Below are 15,015 nucleotides of genomic sequence, written 5' to 3'. Positions count from 1 at the left end.
TCTCAAACTCAGTCTTGTTAATTCTCCAAAACAGGAGGGCCCGGCATTGTCAGGTGGTTAAGACACTTGACTCATAATCCGAGGGTCGTGAGTTCAAATCCCTGTCACACCAAACATGTTCGCTTTTTCAGCCGTTGGGGCATTGTACCCTGACGATTAATCCCACTATTCGTTGGTAAAAGAGTAGCCCAAGAGCTGCTTTCCCTTTAGTGTTACACTGCAAAATTAGGGACGACTAGCGCAGATAGCCCTCGTATAGCTTTGTGCGAAATTCAAAACAAACTAAAACAAAACATGATATCGTCAGAGAAACCGTAATGTCTCTAGATTTCGTTATTTGAACACTCTGATGCCAGGCATGGTCAAGCGTATTAAGGCGTGCGACTAGTAATCTGAGGGTCGCGGTTCGTATCCCATCGCACCAAACATGCTCGCCCTTTCATCCGTGGGGACGTTATAATGTTACGGTCAATCCCACTATTCATTTACCAACGAATACCCAAGAACTGGTGGTGGGTGGTGATGACTAGCTGCCTTCCTTCTAGTCTTACACTGCTAAATTAGGGACGGCTAGCACAGATGCCCTCGAGTAGCTTTGTGCAAACTTCAAAAAAACAAACAATAAACATTCTGAAGGCGTTAAACGAACTCACTGTGGTATTTAATAAAGTATATTATATATATATATATATTTGTATATATTATGGGAAATTGTAATTACAATGAGGAGATACTCATTAAATAATACATCATATTTATATATTCACTGATCCACTAAATATCGAAAATGTATTGTTACTACTATATACTGTTTGCAAGTTTTTGTGACTACACAAACTAACAACTTCTTTTTATGAATATCACTGTCGTCAGCTGTGAAAGTCGCTTGCGAGATCTCAAGTTGCTAGATCTAGTAACAATATTTTTAAGTTGGCAACACTGTATATGTGTTAAATATGTTCGCCTTATATTCTATGCGAATATGAAATGTGATGATCTATATACAACCTATGGTGAACATATTTCATTTTTCATTCTTATAACTTACTTCTTTTGAAATTGTCACTTCACAATTATTCGAACGAAATTATCCTCCAGTGGCACAACGTTAAGTATGTGGGCTTACAACTCTGGAAATAGGGCTTCGATACTCGGGATGGGCAGAGCACAGATTGTCTAATGTGTAGATTTGTGCTTAACTTGAAACAAACAAATCGAACGAAATTCGTCACCAAAACCATCTTTATATCTTATGCTCTGAGCAGATTAAAGTTTCAACATAAAAATGAAAATAAGGGACATTTAAGATGTATTTAGAGTCATTCGATACTCTGCCTGTATTACGCTTACCTTTAATCTTTTTATGGAATTCATATGGTTTCTTCATACGCCGGAGAATTTAGTTTGGTTTGAATTTCACACAAAGCTACTAGGAGGCTACCTGCACTCGTTGTCTCCACTTTAGCAGTGGTAGATTAGATGAAATGCAGAGAGTCAACACCATCTACCGCCAACTTTTGGACTAATCTTTTACAAACGAATAGTAGGATTGACCTTCACATTATGATGCCTCACACGACTGAAAGAACGACATTTTCAGTGAAAGGGATTCGAAATCACGACCTCCAGAGTACGAGCCGAGGTTACAGGGGAGGATTCAACCTCCATAAAGCGTAATTGATCATAAATATAATGATCAGGAGAAGTCGTTACACAGAAAAGAAACGTAAATAATAATCCTCTTGATCACACATTAGTGAAAAAGTTCAACCTTTTCAATTTGAGATAACTGGTCGTTCTGTTTATGCTATATTGGTCACTTTATCCTCAATTTGCCGCATCAAAACAGCCTCTGGGGCTGCGGCTACATAGCCCAGGTACTCCAAGTTTAGAGTTTGGAGCTTTAAAGATATAGCCAAGCATAAGGAACAGACAAACAAAAAGAGAGAGAGTGAGACATTCGCGCTTATATATATATATATACAAACTAATACAGATGTTCAATGTAATTCTAAGAAATCAAAAGCAAATGCAAAGAAGAATGTTCTAATATATCAACCCACTACATCCAGTGACGACGAGGTCTTTCGTAAATTCTTGGACTCATTAGGCCGGGCGGGATTACAATAGACGCAAGTAGGTCCAGACGCTATAATTATCATAAACTTTCATAAGCATCAACTGTTGTGGTATGAATCAGATTAAGCAAGTAAACTATAAGTATTATCAATTTTATTTAAGTCATTTACAAGTCAGATTTTTGTGGAGGGAATTAATAACACAATATCATTTTTTTCTTACTTTTTTACTACAAAGTTGAGGATAATATATATAATAAAATGCTACATAAATCAGCAGTACAAGGTAATATAATGAGAGTAACATGATCTGGTAATTAGGGCACCTGACTCGCCATCTGTGGATCAGGAGTTTGAAATCCTTCACCGAACGTACTCGTTCTTTCACTGTGGAAACCTTATGACTGTCAGCCCCACTTTTCGTTGGTATAAAGAGTTGTCCAAAAGTTGGCAATGAGCGATGTTGATTAGTAGTCTTCCCTCTGGTCAAAAGATGACTAGCGTATATAACCTTCGAGTAGCTTTGCACGAAATTCAAAAAGAAGCAAAACAAAGTAGTACCAACAGAAGGGTAAAGTGCTCGATTATCTTTAGTTTAAACCAAAAGGAGATGTACGATAATTTAGAAGTTGATGATGCGTAGTAAATATTTTACTTCAGTGAAATGTTTTCCATTTACTCAACGGTACGTCTGAGGACTTACAACGCTAAAAAATAGTTTTGATATCCGCGGTAGGCAGAGCACAAATAGCCCATTGTATAGTTTTGCGCTTAACAACAAAATAACCATAAATGGTAAATAAATGGTCGAATTTGCCATGAAACTGAAAAAAAATGTAAAGAAATATAAAATTATTATTTTTAGTTGTGTCCATGAAATATTGTTCATGAAACTTCAGCGTATCCACTGAATTGGAGTGAACGTTGAGTTTTTTTAGGAACATTCATAAATGTTAAATAAAAGTGCATTTTTTATTGAAACATTTTCAATATAATAGTTTATTAAACAATGAAACTTAAGTGTTTATGCTGGGAAATGTTTTAGGTGTAACATTATGGTAGAAAACGTTATCAATACTAATATGCTCTGAATAATTACGCATAACAATTATGCCAATATATCTATAAACTTGATTAATACGTTAAACCTTACTGTTGTATTTTGGTACATAAGTTTAAAGTAAGTAAATTCAAGTAAATTTAAGCACGGGAGCTAAAATAATTCCATATACATTAGCTGCATCTACTGGAATAAAAATGTGAACTAAACATTAAAAAAAAACGCTATGAATTTCAAATCGCGACATTCTTTATATCGGCTGACAAACTATACTTGTAGAGTGATTTGTGTAATTTCGAACTTTAAAATAATTTCGGCGCTTACCAAACTCTGACTGCTTTATTATATGATACTCTACTTATGAAAAATAATGAGTTTATAAGCATTATTACTCTGAAAGCGTTAGAGTTCGCTTGTTTAACACAAAACTATACAATAAGCTACAATAGTTCCAAAATGTTTCAATATAAATCCCGAAGCTTGCCATTAAGTCATAGGGAAATTACATTCTAAGTAATAGGTATAATGGTAGTGTCATTAGAACAAAAAACGCCATATTGTTAAAGAAATAACAGTTAATACCATTAAATGTTTAAATTATGAATAAATAAAACTTCATGTGCCTGTTGTGTAAAGATATGAATTTATAAAAAGAATGGAAAGTAATTTAAGTGGTATGAAAATTTCTAAAAATGGTAACATAATGTATCACTTACATTAAGATGATTTTGCGAATTTTCTTAGAATTTTATTAACATTTTTAGAAGACATTTTAAAAATATATATACATTTACAGTTAAATTCACATGTGAAAATTATGGCTTTTGCAACATAACACTATTGAATCTTTTATGATTTGCTCCCCAGTGGCTCAGCGGTATGCCGGCGGACTTACACGCTAAAATCCAGGTTTCGATACCCGTGGTGGGCGGAGCACAGATAGCCCATTGTGTAGCTTTGTGCTTAATTCAAAATAACAACTTTCATGATTTTATTGTGAGCATAATAACTTTTGCTTACAAAAAATTTGAATTCACATTTTATTTAGAGTGTGAAATAAACTCAATTCTTTGCATTAAACTGTAATAAATACAAAAACTAAATTTATTGACGGTTTACTTGGCGGAAGTGATGACGTTTATGCTATATATATCTTCTCAGTATTCATTGTCATCTTTTTTTGTTTCGAAAGTTGTTTAAAGTGGCATTATTGAAGTATTTTACACGTTAAATAATAACGTATTCCATTCTCTTAGTGTACGGATTTACAACGCTAAAATCAGGGGTTCGATTCCCCTCGGTGGGCTCAACTTTGCTATAAGAAAACACAAACCATTCTCTTAACCCATCTCCCTAGTGAGACAGTAGTATGTATGTAAACTTACAACACTAGAAACCGGGTTTCGATACCCGTGTTAGACAGAGCACAGATAATCCATTGTGTAGCTTTGTGCTTAATTATAAACAAAGAAAACTACTCAATCCGGAAACTAGCTACTTTATAATTTACGTATGGCTTATTTTCTGCGATTTCGGTTAATTTTAGTATATTATCTCAACTCAAGAAGTTTATTTGTTATGAATTATGCGTTATCATTGTCTGTGACGTTAGTAAAACCGGCTTAAAAGGTAGTTAAAAATTAGATGAATACCGATGAGTTAAACTCGCAGTATATAATAAAGCTTTACACTTTTATGACTGTATTGTAACTAAAGATTATGTGCGAAATTTACAAGTACGATAATTTTGCAAGTGCTTATTAATATGTTTGTTTTCTAGTGTTTTATTTAGAAAGTTGAGTCAACGATATTTTTGACTAAATAAAAATAGCCTTTCAGTGAAAGTCTTAAAAATGGTATACAAGTCTCAAATATCTCTGGTTAAATAAAATTCACATAAGTACTGTAATGTACTTAAAAATTGTTAACTTTTTGTTATTACAAAGATAATGCTTAATAGGCTGAAAAAAATACTGAGGATTAAAAGTCTAGATCTCTTGCGAGACATTGCCTTTTCCTTTTTCTCGTGTATTAAACCAGTTGGATAAAATTACTTGTTCAAATAAAGAGTAATTTGCATGTTTGGATTTGTATGAAAAGTGATACTAAACTGAAATACCTAAGCCTGCCTAACTCTTATCATACGTTATTAATATTATGGCCGATATTTACTCCAGTTACCTAACTTATGATTCAATGCTTTCTGATCAATATAAGTTTAAAATCCCTGAGTATGTTGTATACTCTATTTTTACCATTATTTTTAAAACTATTCCTAATACCCAATTTTCTACTGATAAAATATATCTATCAAAATATACATTTTAATTGCAGTGTTAATCCTGGATGTTATTAACACAATTAGCTTGTGCTGTACTTTCCCGTTAATGCTCTGAAAGCCCTACCTGCTTGCTCCAGGTCGTCTTATCGAGTGTCTTACCTACCTGTAATCTGAAGGTTCGAATCCTCGTCACACTAAACATGCTCGCCCTTTCAGCCATGGGGACGTTATAATGTGACAGTCAATTCCACTATTCATCGGTAAAAGAGTACCCCAAGAGTTGGCGGTGGGTGGTGATGACTAGCTGCCTTCCCTCTAGTCTTACACTGCTAAATTAGGGACGGGTAGCGTAGATAGTCCTCGAGTAGCTTTGCGCGAAATTCAAAACAAACCAACCTAGATCCAAGAAGATTATGATACCGTTTTTATGACTTCTTTATATTATGCGGTTAAAGAAAATTATTATATGTGGCTCATATTATGACCACTCAGTTTGTCTTTGCACTGTGATATCTGAGTTAAAGGTGTTAATGACCTACAGAGTTCAAACATACATTGTTAATACAACTCCCAATGTTGGAGGCTACGATATTAAAACCATTAGGCAGAAAACATTTTACACCCTTTACATTTTAAGCTATGAAGAAGTGGGATTTGTTGCAATTATGATGGTTATATACTCAACTGGACGATTGAATTTTAAATACAAGTCTTAATTTTGATGACAAAAAATACCACTAAATATGGCATCAAGTTTTGTTGACTGGAGAATTTTGATCAGTTTTGTGTATGAGCTAATTTTAAGTTATAAAACTGTTATCAACTTATAGAAAAGCTTTTACACTTCGCTTTTTCAGCGATAACTTTCTAGTCTTAGAATTCATCCAAGGTTACAAGTAAATTTAACAAGGCATTCGTTTTTGTTTTTGAAGAACTTTAGTTCATAATGTGTTCAAATCGAAAACTTATAATTTTCGAAACAGAAATACACTCTTGTATTTAATGGCACTAAAAAACAAAGGAATGTGTTTGAACTTGGATACCATAGCCATGCAGAAAGAGTTTTGTAACAAGTCGCAATCCAAACGTGAAATTAAAACTGTAATGTCTTGTATAAAAGGAGAGAATCAATGAGAAGAGCTGTTTACGTGCTTCAGGATACAGTACACAATATAATCAAGAAGGTTTTTCCATCTGAAAAACTCACACAAGACAAATACACTCGACAAATGATACACAGGTCTTATTGCAGACATTTAAATTTGACCACAGCTTGGTAGAGGCACATTAAACACACACGTTATACTTACATGTAAGTTATATCAAGATTAGCACATATATCATATGCAAAGAAATAAGCAGCATTACGATCACCAAAGTAACTGAGTCTGTATACATACAGTTATTGTGATTGTGGGGGAGGCTGCTCCTGCTTGCATCCCTCCTTGTGCAGCGTCTATTTATCTTAACGGCTGTAACTAATTTCGTGTCTTTATGTACCGGTCAGTTGGTAAAAGATATTTCTAAAGTATTATACAGCATATCGCAAAATTTTATTGAATGAATTCATGACTATCGCTCTATACTGCTACGGAGACAAGTTAGAGATCAAGTGAGTCAGTACGAAGGACATGGTGAGTTTTCCGTTCTGCCTTTTGTGTTACTCAGAGTATGGATTCACCATTCAATCGTAATGTACATCAAGCAGTTGGGGAATAAATTGGGTATTCATGCGTTTCTATGCAAAAACATAACGCTCAAGCCTCTGGACTACTATGTCTATCGATATTTCTGTAAAACGGTCGTCATGATATACTAGGTAGAAAGTAGAAACCAGAATGAAAGAGTGGATTGCTTCGGACGTGACAGGCTTATGATGAAGCCACTTTCAATAGAAACTACGTTGCAAAACTACTGGGAAATGCACCCTCATCAAATAAACATTACCAGACTGTAATGACGTGGTATGGCCACAAAATTATTTTAATATAACATACTCAATTCTCTGTATGAGGCAAATTAGAGCGAGAGACAACCAATAGCAGGAGAAAGTACAATTCTGCATGAGTACTTAATTTTTGGCATAAACAATTTGAAAAATAGCAAATATATCAGAGAGAAGTACTAGACCTTTTTAAAAAAAAATGATTTCATGTGGATATCTCGAAATAGGAGGAGTCATAAAAGCTAACTGTTGTTATTCAGAATAATTTGATTACTGTCTGTTCATTACGGTTTTAGTGGAGGTGTGCAAGGGAGACGTAAGGTGGGGGGTGCTATGAACCTTACAAGTGTAGTTAGTGTTGGTATAATAAGTGTGAAGTAAAGACATAAGGTGGGATAATACATGAAGTTTATTATAGAGGTAAAATATCAATTCAATTTAACCTAAATCGTTTATGATTTAAGCTATTCTCTGTTGTATCATCAGTTTTAAATAAAAAACAAGCTTATTTCCTAAGTAGAAACGTTAAATTCAGAAATCAAATATTTTTCTAGTTTTGTTTTCTATAAGTTACATTTTATACTTTCAGTTCATAGACTAACAACAGTATTATTGACATAAAATCCATTGTTGAAACGTAGTGTTATTTATATATTAGAAATCGTTAATGTAATCGATTTTTACCAATAATTATTTTATGAATATGCCATGAATTTATTTCATGAATGATTTTAATTTTGATTGACTCACAGACTGGTTTATAGACGTTTGACTGCCTCGGCTGCACTTTTTTTGCCTTTGTGTTGGACAAGCTGATTTCACAAAATTTATTTCAGTTAGCTACGAAATGTGAGGTTAGGGCATATTATAGGGTGAAGGTGGTAGTACTTGCCCTTTTATTTTTGATGGGCAGTACGTTAACATAAGTGTATTAAATACAAATTTATTTTGTGTTTTCAGAAAATAAGTAATGCTAAAAATTCACCCAAAACTAAGTGTATAGTTTCTTGGTAAGACAATGGTATGTTTATGGATTTACAACGCTAAAATCAGAGGTTCGATTCTCCGAGGTAGACTCAGCAGACGGCCTGATGTGGTTTTGTTATAAACACATACAGATATATTAAGTGAATATCAAAAGTGGTGTCACGATCCAAGTTCAGTTGTCTATTTCATGTTTAACAAAGAGACAATCTTCTCTGTGCAACGAGGTTAAAGCTTCAAAGTTCAGTTGGCTACTTTATGTCTAACAAACATTTAACACCTTAATATCGACACGAATACAGAACTGCTAAGCGCTTAAAATGATTTTCTGTTCGTCTTTGATTTGATACAAGGATATGTTTTTATGTTTTTGCTTCTTGTCTTCTTTAACTACACGTATACATATTACTAAGTTCTGCAGAAGAAAAGCTCCAGACACAATTTAATCAGCGAACCAATAGAAATTCTAGAAATAAAATATTTATTTCGTATTAATGCATGTGTGAAAAAAAACGGTAACAAATTCCGACTATTACAAAATAACGTCCAGAATTTAAGTGATTAGAAATTAAACCGAAGATTAAAATAGCTTAGGTATAAAAAATGTGTTTAAAGAATAAAATTAATGGAGAAGATAAAATGAACTATTGTGTGGTTTAATGGTTTTCCCCCACATGAAAATATTTTATTTTATATTCGCATCCCGTTAAATAACATTTACAAAAGTATGGGTTTAACTTAAACTTATTGCCAAGTACAAAACTATGTCTCTGCTTGGACAACAGCAAGTCTTCTGATTTACATCCCTGTTTGTTTTGAATTTCGCGCATAGCTACTCGAGGGCCATCTGCACTAGCCGTCCCAAATTTAGCAATGTAAGACTAGAAGGAAGACACCCACCGTCAACTCTTGGGCTACTCTTTTACCAACGAATAGTGGGATTGACTGTAACATTATAACGTCCCCACGGCTGAAAGGGCGAGCATGTTTGGAGCAACCGGGATTCGAACCCGCGACCCTCGGATTACGAGTCGAACGCCTTAACCCACTTGGCCATGCCGGGCTCATTTACACCTCTACCCTCAGAAGATAGCCCGCTGTGGTTTTGCTATAAGAAGAAAAACCAAACAAACATAGTGTTACGCAATGAGCTATCTGTGCTTGTAACAACCGCGGGTATCAAAACTCATATTCCTAGAATTATAACCCCTCAAAATTACGGCTGAGTCAAAGGGAGTATTTGAATTTATGAAGTATATTGCATTTTATCTTTTAAGTCTTAATGTCAGTGTGCTTTAACTTGTGCGTGTAAGTAAAAAATACTTTTAAGTGTTGCATTGTTTTTACAGCTATAAAGATATGTATGTATAAGTGGACGTGCCTCTTAAAAGCATGCAAATATAAATATAAAAATGGCTATCACAAAATACTCCCATAAATTATGTAAATATAACATAAAACGCACAACATCAGCCTCGGTTTATGTTTAGAAAAAGTGAGTATCTGAAAATAACAGTCATCGTTGAACTTGTAAAGAGACTAATTTGAGCAGTTTTAAAAGGAATTAAATTACAAATTGGATGAAATGTTTGGTTAACTTGGTAGATGAATGGGATGAAACAATTAATGCCTGGACGTAAGTAAATAAAAGTCTGAAGAGACAAAGAATCACTCTGTGTGTGTGTTATTCTGTTTCATTTTATAGGTACTTTTTATGAGCACATTTCTCGCTAATTTGCATTTAGAAAGAAAAGCTTGTTGAAACAGGAGTTTCATTTACTCCAAGTTTATCGACCAAACTGATTCTTTCAGTCTTTCTCCATATCAAGCTACTATTATTGGCCTTTGGAAGTTGAAAAAGGTGAGCTCTTATGGGTTGACTGTTTGGTCGTTTAAGACCTGATAGGGACTGCAAACTGATAGAGGAAATGCAGCTAGTCAGCAACACCCACTGTTCTAATGAAATAGTTGGATTAGACCATCATTCTTATAAGTACCTTTTCGCTCTTGTCTTGATAAATTGGCCACATACATAGCAGAATACGTCTGGAGAATGCTTGCAGCTTTTAATGTCATCTTTGATAAACTCAAATAGGTCTATGTGTTCAATTACGTAGCTAGAACTGAACTGAAGTGGTGAGTGGTGAGCCCCTGTATATATATTGCTATGGAAAGTTCTACAAAATTCTAAAAGGTTCTTGAAAATTCTCGTAAGTTCTACAACATTCTTGAAAATTCTTGTAAGTTCAAGAAAATTTGCTATCAGCTACGCAGCACTATATCTACCTGGAATGTTCTGAAAAATGGGTAAATCTGAAAATTTCATTACTCAGATCACAAAAGCAAAGTTTGAAGAGAAAAATAGGTCTTTTCCATTTACTTTAGGCATAAGCAATTGGGAAATAACACTTTCTGCCCAGGAACAAGAAAGAGTAAAGATTTTGTTACATAGTGTTATTTTCGATTGGGTGGTATTTATTTATTTTATTATTCTCATATCAGAAAACTTGATCTGGCGTGTTTCGTATGTTGAGACGGATGAAACTTTGACTTGAAAAAACTTTTTTTGATATACACGAATCGTCGATGTTTGTTTGTGATTAAGTAAACCTATGATGATCTTGCCACCCAATTCGTGCTTCTGTGTTCCTTGTGAAACTCTGTTATGAAATTATATTCTAAAGAGAAATTGAAACAATAACAACATGAGGTAGAAGAATAAAATTATATTTTGATGGCTCTTAAACACAGTGTTAGAGATATATCAGTCGGATCTAACATTGTGTTTTAGAGCCATCAAAATATGCTTTTATTCTTGTATTTCATGTTGTTATTGCTTAAATTTCTGTTTAGGATGTAATTTGACAGACCCCAGAAGAAAATGTTATATAACAGCTTAAGAGTTGTAATATCAAACACGTTTGTTCATATTCTGTTCCAAATCCATTCCCCTGATTAGTTGAGGACTGCTATTTTAACTCTTCTCAGCCTTGTTAGATTTAGTATGGAAAATGGTATTCAAACAAGCTTGGTATGTCTTTGGTCTTTGAGAAATATTAGAAGATATTTTGTTAAAATACGTATATATTTCTTTACATTTGCGCGAAAGAAAAAAAGATGTTTTTAATATAATTTATACCAGTTTAAAAGTTTTAATTTCTTATTCGTCTTTTTAATATAATCTTAATTTATATCGCTGCATCTTCAAGTGGCATAAGTTATGATTTTTTTAAAATCCACATAAAGTATGTGTTATTTCGTTTAAACACAAAGTATTGTTTGAATTCCTGACATAAGCTTCATATCACGCGTAGTTGTACCTTGTTATTTACCTCACAGAACGCTGTGGAGCTCTTAATATCCATATTTAAAGAAATATGTGATATGAAGATATTTAGATGTTTTACATGTTAATCACGAACGCCTAAACAATAATTAAACTTGTTTTATAATTTCATTTATGTTTAAAAAATTGAATTATTTTAATTATATTTAGATGTTTAAGGTTGGATCATTGTCCTGTGAAGTTAGTTTCTGCAAAGGCCAAAATTGACAATAGAATAAATTCAAATCTCAAGGCTCTGCTTATCTGGGAGCTGCTTATATCTCATAAGCTAACATGTTTAATTAATAAATATCGAAACTTTTAGTTTCTTTTATCCACTTATTGACAAAGAAATACATTTCAACAGCTTGTAAAACCGCTCAACTAAGTTTGATTTACATGTTGTCCAGTAATATTAGAAAGTTTCCAGAAAAGTAAAAAAAATAATATTTTGCTTACGGGGCAGATATTTTAGCGAACTAAGTTATCTCCTACTCAGCTATTCGGGCTTTCTAGTATGTTTATTCTAAAAATACTTCTGGATAGCTTTGATGGTAGTACATTGTTCGTGTTTTTTATAAGAACGTGTTCAGTTAACATTACGAATTTTATTGATGTTACCATGTTTATATTTTTTATTTTTTACTTCTATGTCCGAATTAATTCTATTTTACTTCATTATACTCGTTTTAACAAACTTGAAGAGTATAAACGTATAAGATGAACATTCATCATGTTTGCACTGTTTAATTTGCCCCCGCCCCCTTTCACACTGGCACAGTGGTATGTTTGTCTGCAGACTCACACCGCTAGAAACCAGGTTTCTATACCCCCTGGAGGGCAGAGCATAGATAGTCCATCGTGTAGCTTTGTGCTTAATTACAAACAAACAAAGTATTTACTTTCTTAATTGCTTCCCAGTGGCTCAGCACTATGTCTGTGGACTTACAACGCTATAAACTGGGTTTCGATACCCGTGGTAGGCACAACACAGATAGCCCATTGTGTAGCTTTGTGCTATTTCAAAACAATTCAAAACAACAACAACTTTCTTTATTTGTATCTACAGATGCCAGTCATAGTAAGCTGCAAGATTAATAACCAGACAAAGCAAAGTTATTTCGTAGTCTATTTACTCAAAATAGAAAAACAGGATTTTAGGTTTTAAGTAGATCTAACTAATCATGTATTGTATAGATTAATCATTTCGTTTTGCAACTCCTTCCTTCGTCTGACTTGAAAACAATACATTCATTTTAACTTTACATTTCTAAACTGATAATTTAATTTCATATTCCATGAGCAAATAAAATACTTTTGGGTTCATTTGGTTAAAGAAAGGAAATGGAGCTCGCCAATGGCATAGCAGTATGTCTGCGGACTTACAACGCTAAAAACAGGATTTCGATACTCGTGGTGGGCAAAACATATATAGTTTATTATGTAGCTTTGTGCTTAACTTCAAACAAAAAACAAAGGAGAGAAATGGCTCTTCTTGTGTCTTTGTTTCATAGATGATTTACGTAACAAACTTTAAACAAGAAGGAATTTTAACAGCAGCATTTGTAACTGGATCTCAAATCGGTCAAGAGATATAGCTGTGAGCTAAAAGTACATACTTTGAAAAACACACACACCCAAAAACTCAAATGTAAAAACAAGTAATATGCTTTATTTCTACGGGGCGGAAAAGATAAAGTTAGTATGCTCGATACACATATTTTGAGTTACAAATACACGTTTATTTGATTTTCCATAGTTTACTATAATTTATTCTTAAAACGGTACGTGAAGAATAATAAAACATTACATATTTTGTTAGGCCCGGCATGGCCAGGTAGATTAAGGCGTTCGACTCGTAATCTAAGGGTCGCGGGTTCGAATCCAGGTCGCACCAAACAATATCGCTTTTTCAGCTGTGGGGGCATTATAATGTGACGCTTAATCCCACTATTCGTTGGTAAAAGAGTAGCCCAAGAGTTGGCGGTGGGTGGTGATGACTAGCTGCCTTCCCTCTAGTCTTATACTGCTAAATTAGGGACGGCTAGCGCAGATAGTCCTCGAATAGCTTTGTGCGAAATTAAAAAAACAAACAAACGTAAATTCTTATTAGATGAAAAAAAACAACATTAATCTGAGGTCAAATATTCTTTGTAAGGAAAGTATGTATTTTTTCAGCTAAAAATTATACGTGTAGTTATTATCCTCAGAAAATATTATTATATAGACCTGGATCTTTATAACTGTAATGGTTTTATCCATATAACTTCGAATACATACACATTTTCTGTTTTGCGGTCAGACATTTTTACATTCCTTCCTGTCCCTCACTGGTACAGCCGTAAGTCTACGGATTTCAAAGCTAAAATCAGGATTTTGATTCCCCTCAATGGACTCATTAGATAGCCTGATGTAGCTTTGGTATAAGAGAAAAACACACACACATACTATTTCATTTTCTGTTGATGGATCTTCATCAGATTTGACATGAAAGTTTGTTGAATCCATAGGAAAATGTGTACAAACTTGCGGTTTCACATTTTTGGGTTTTGCAGTTTTTATGGGCGTATTTTACAATTACATATAAGGGAATTGTGAAAGAAAGGATATATGGTAATTATTAATTTAGACATTCTTGTTACACCACACTGACACTTAAATAAAAAATAGAGTAATATATCTATATAGATTAGATAAATCGTAAAATTCTAATTTCATGAAGAATCAGTATCAGCGTAATACCACGTTTTATTGTATTAATCTTTTTGTAAACAGTTTTGTATTTGTAGTATCTATTGTTTATACTGTATAATTAATCCACATTCAAATCGATTTACACAAATTCCAAAATGACGATTATCGATAGTATTTCACGTTAAACCCTAGGCTAAAAAATTTGGTTTTATCTTATCTGCAGTAATGGTGAAAATCTACCTTTTCAAAAATGTTGTTATTAATCTTTTTCTTTGATTGAAGTTTACGAAGTTAAATAGTTTATTGTTATCATTTTCAAAAGAAAAGCGCACCTTTTATTTTATTGAATTTAATATTTTTTTTTACATATTTGTAAGATCATAGAAAGTTTTCAAAGTGAAAGTCTTCAGGTTGTTTTTAAAACTGAAAATTTGCAGAATTCCAAAGTTCGTAAGACAGTCCGTTTAAAAATACTCATGTGAAATATTTTTGTCTTATAGATGTCATCTTCCGGCTCCAATGTTTTCTAGAAGTGACTTGAACCTTTGGAGTATTTTGAAACATTGCATAGGAAAGGTATGTATTTCCTGAACAATACGATGAATGGAACATTCTATTTTACGTTTTAATAATTTTCTCCAGTGTTTC

General features: G+C 33.4%; 1 protein-coding gene across 1 annotated transcript in view; it reads left to right on the top strand.

Moving 5' to 3' along the window:
* Positions 1-15,015, top strand: part of LOC143252876 (oxysterol-binding protein-related protein 2-like) — a 108,962-nt gene that overhangs the window by 59,427 nt on the left and 34,520 nt on the right. Inside the window, exon 3 of the mRNA XM_076505676.1 lies at positions 14,868-14,943. Within this exon, the coding sequence (XP_076361791.1) occupies positions 14,868-14,943 (76 nt within the window). The remainder of the gene's footprint in view (positions 1-14,867; positions 14,944-15,015) is intronic.

This window comes from Tachypleus tridentatus, chromosome 6 (genome assembly GCF_004210375.1).
Source record: "Tachypleus tridentatus isolate NWPU-2018 chromosome 6, ASM421037v1, whole genome shotgun sequence".
NCBI lineage: Eukaryota > Metazoa > Arthropoda > Merostomata > Xiphosura > Limulidae > Tachypleus > Tachypleus tridentatus.
Note: the sequence above shows the minus strand (reverse complement) of the source record. Positions and strands in the feature narration are given on the sequence as shown.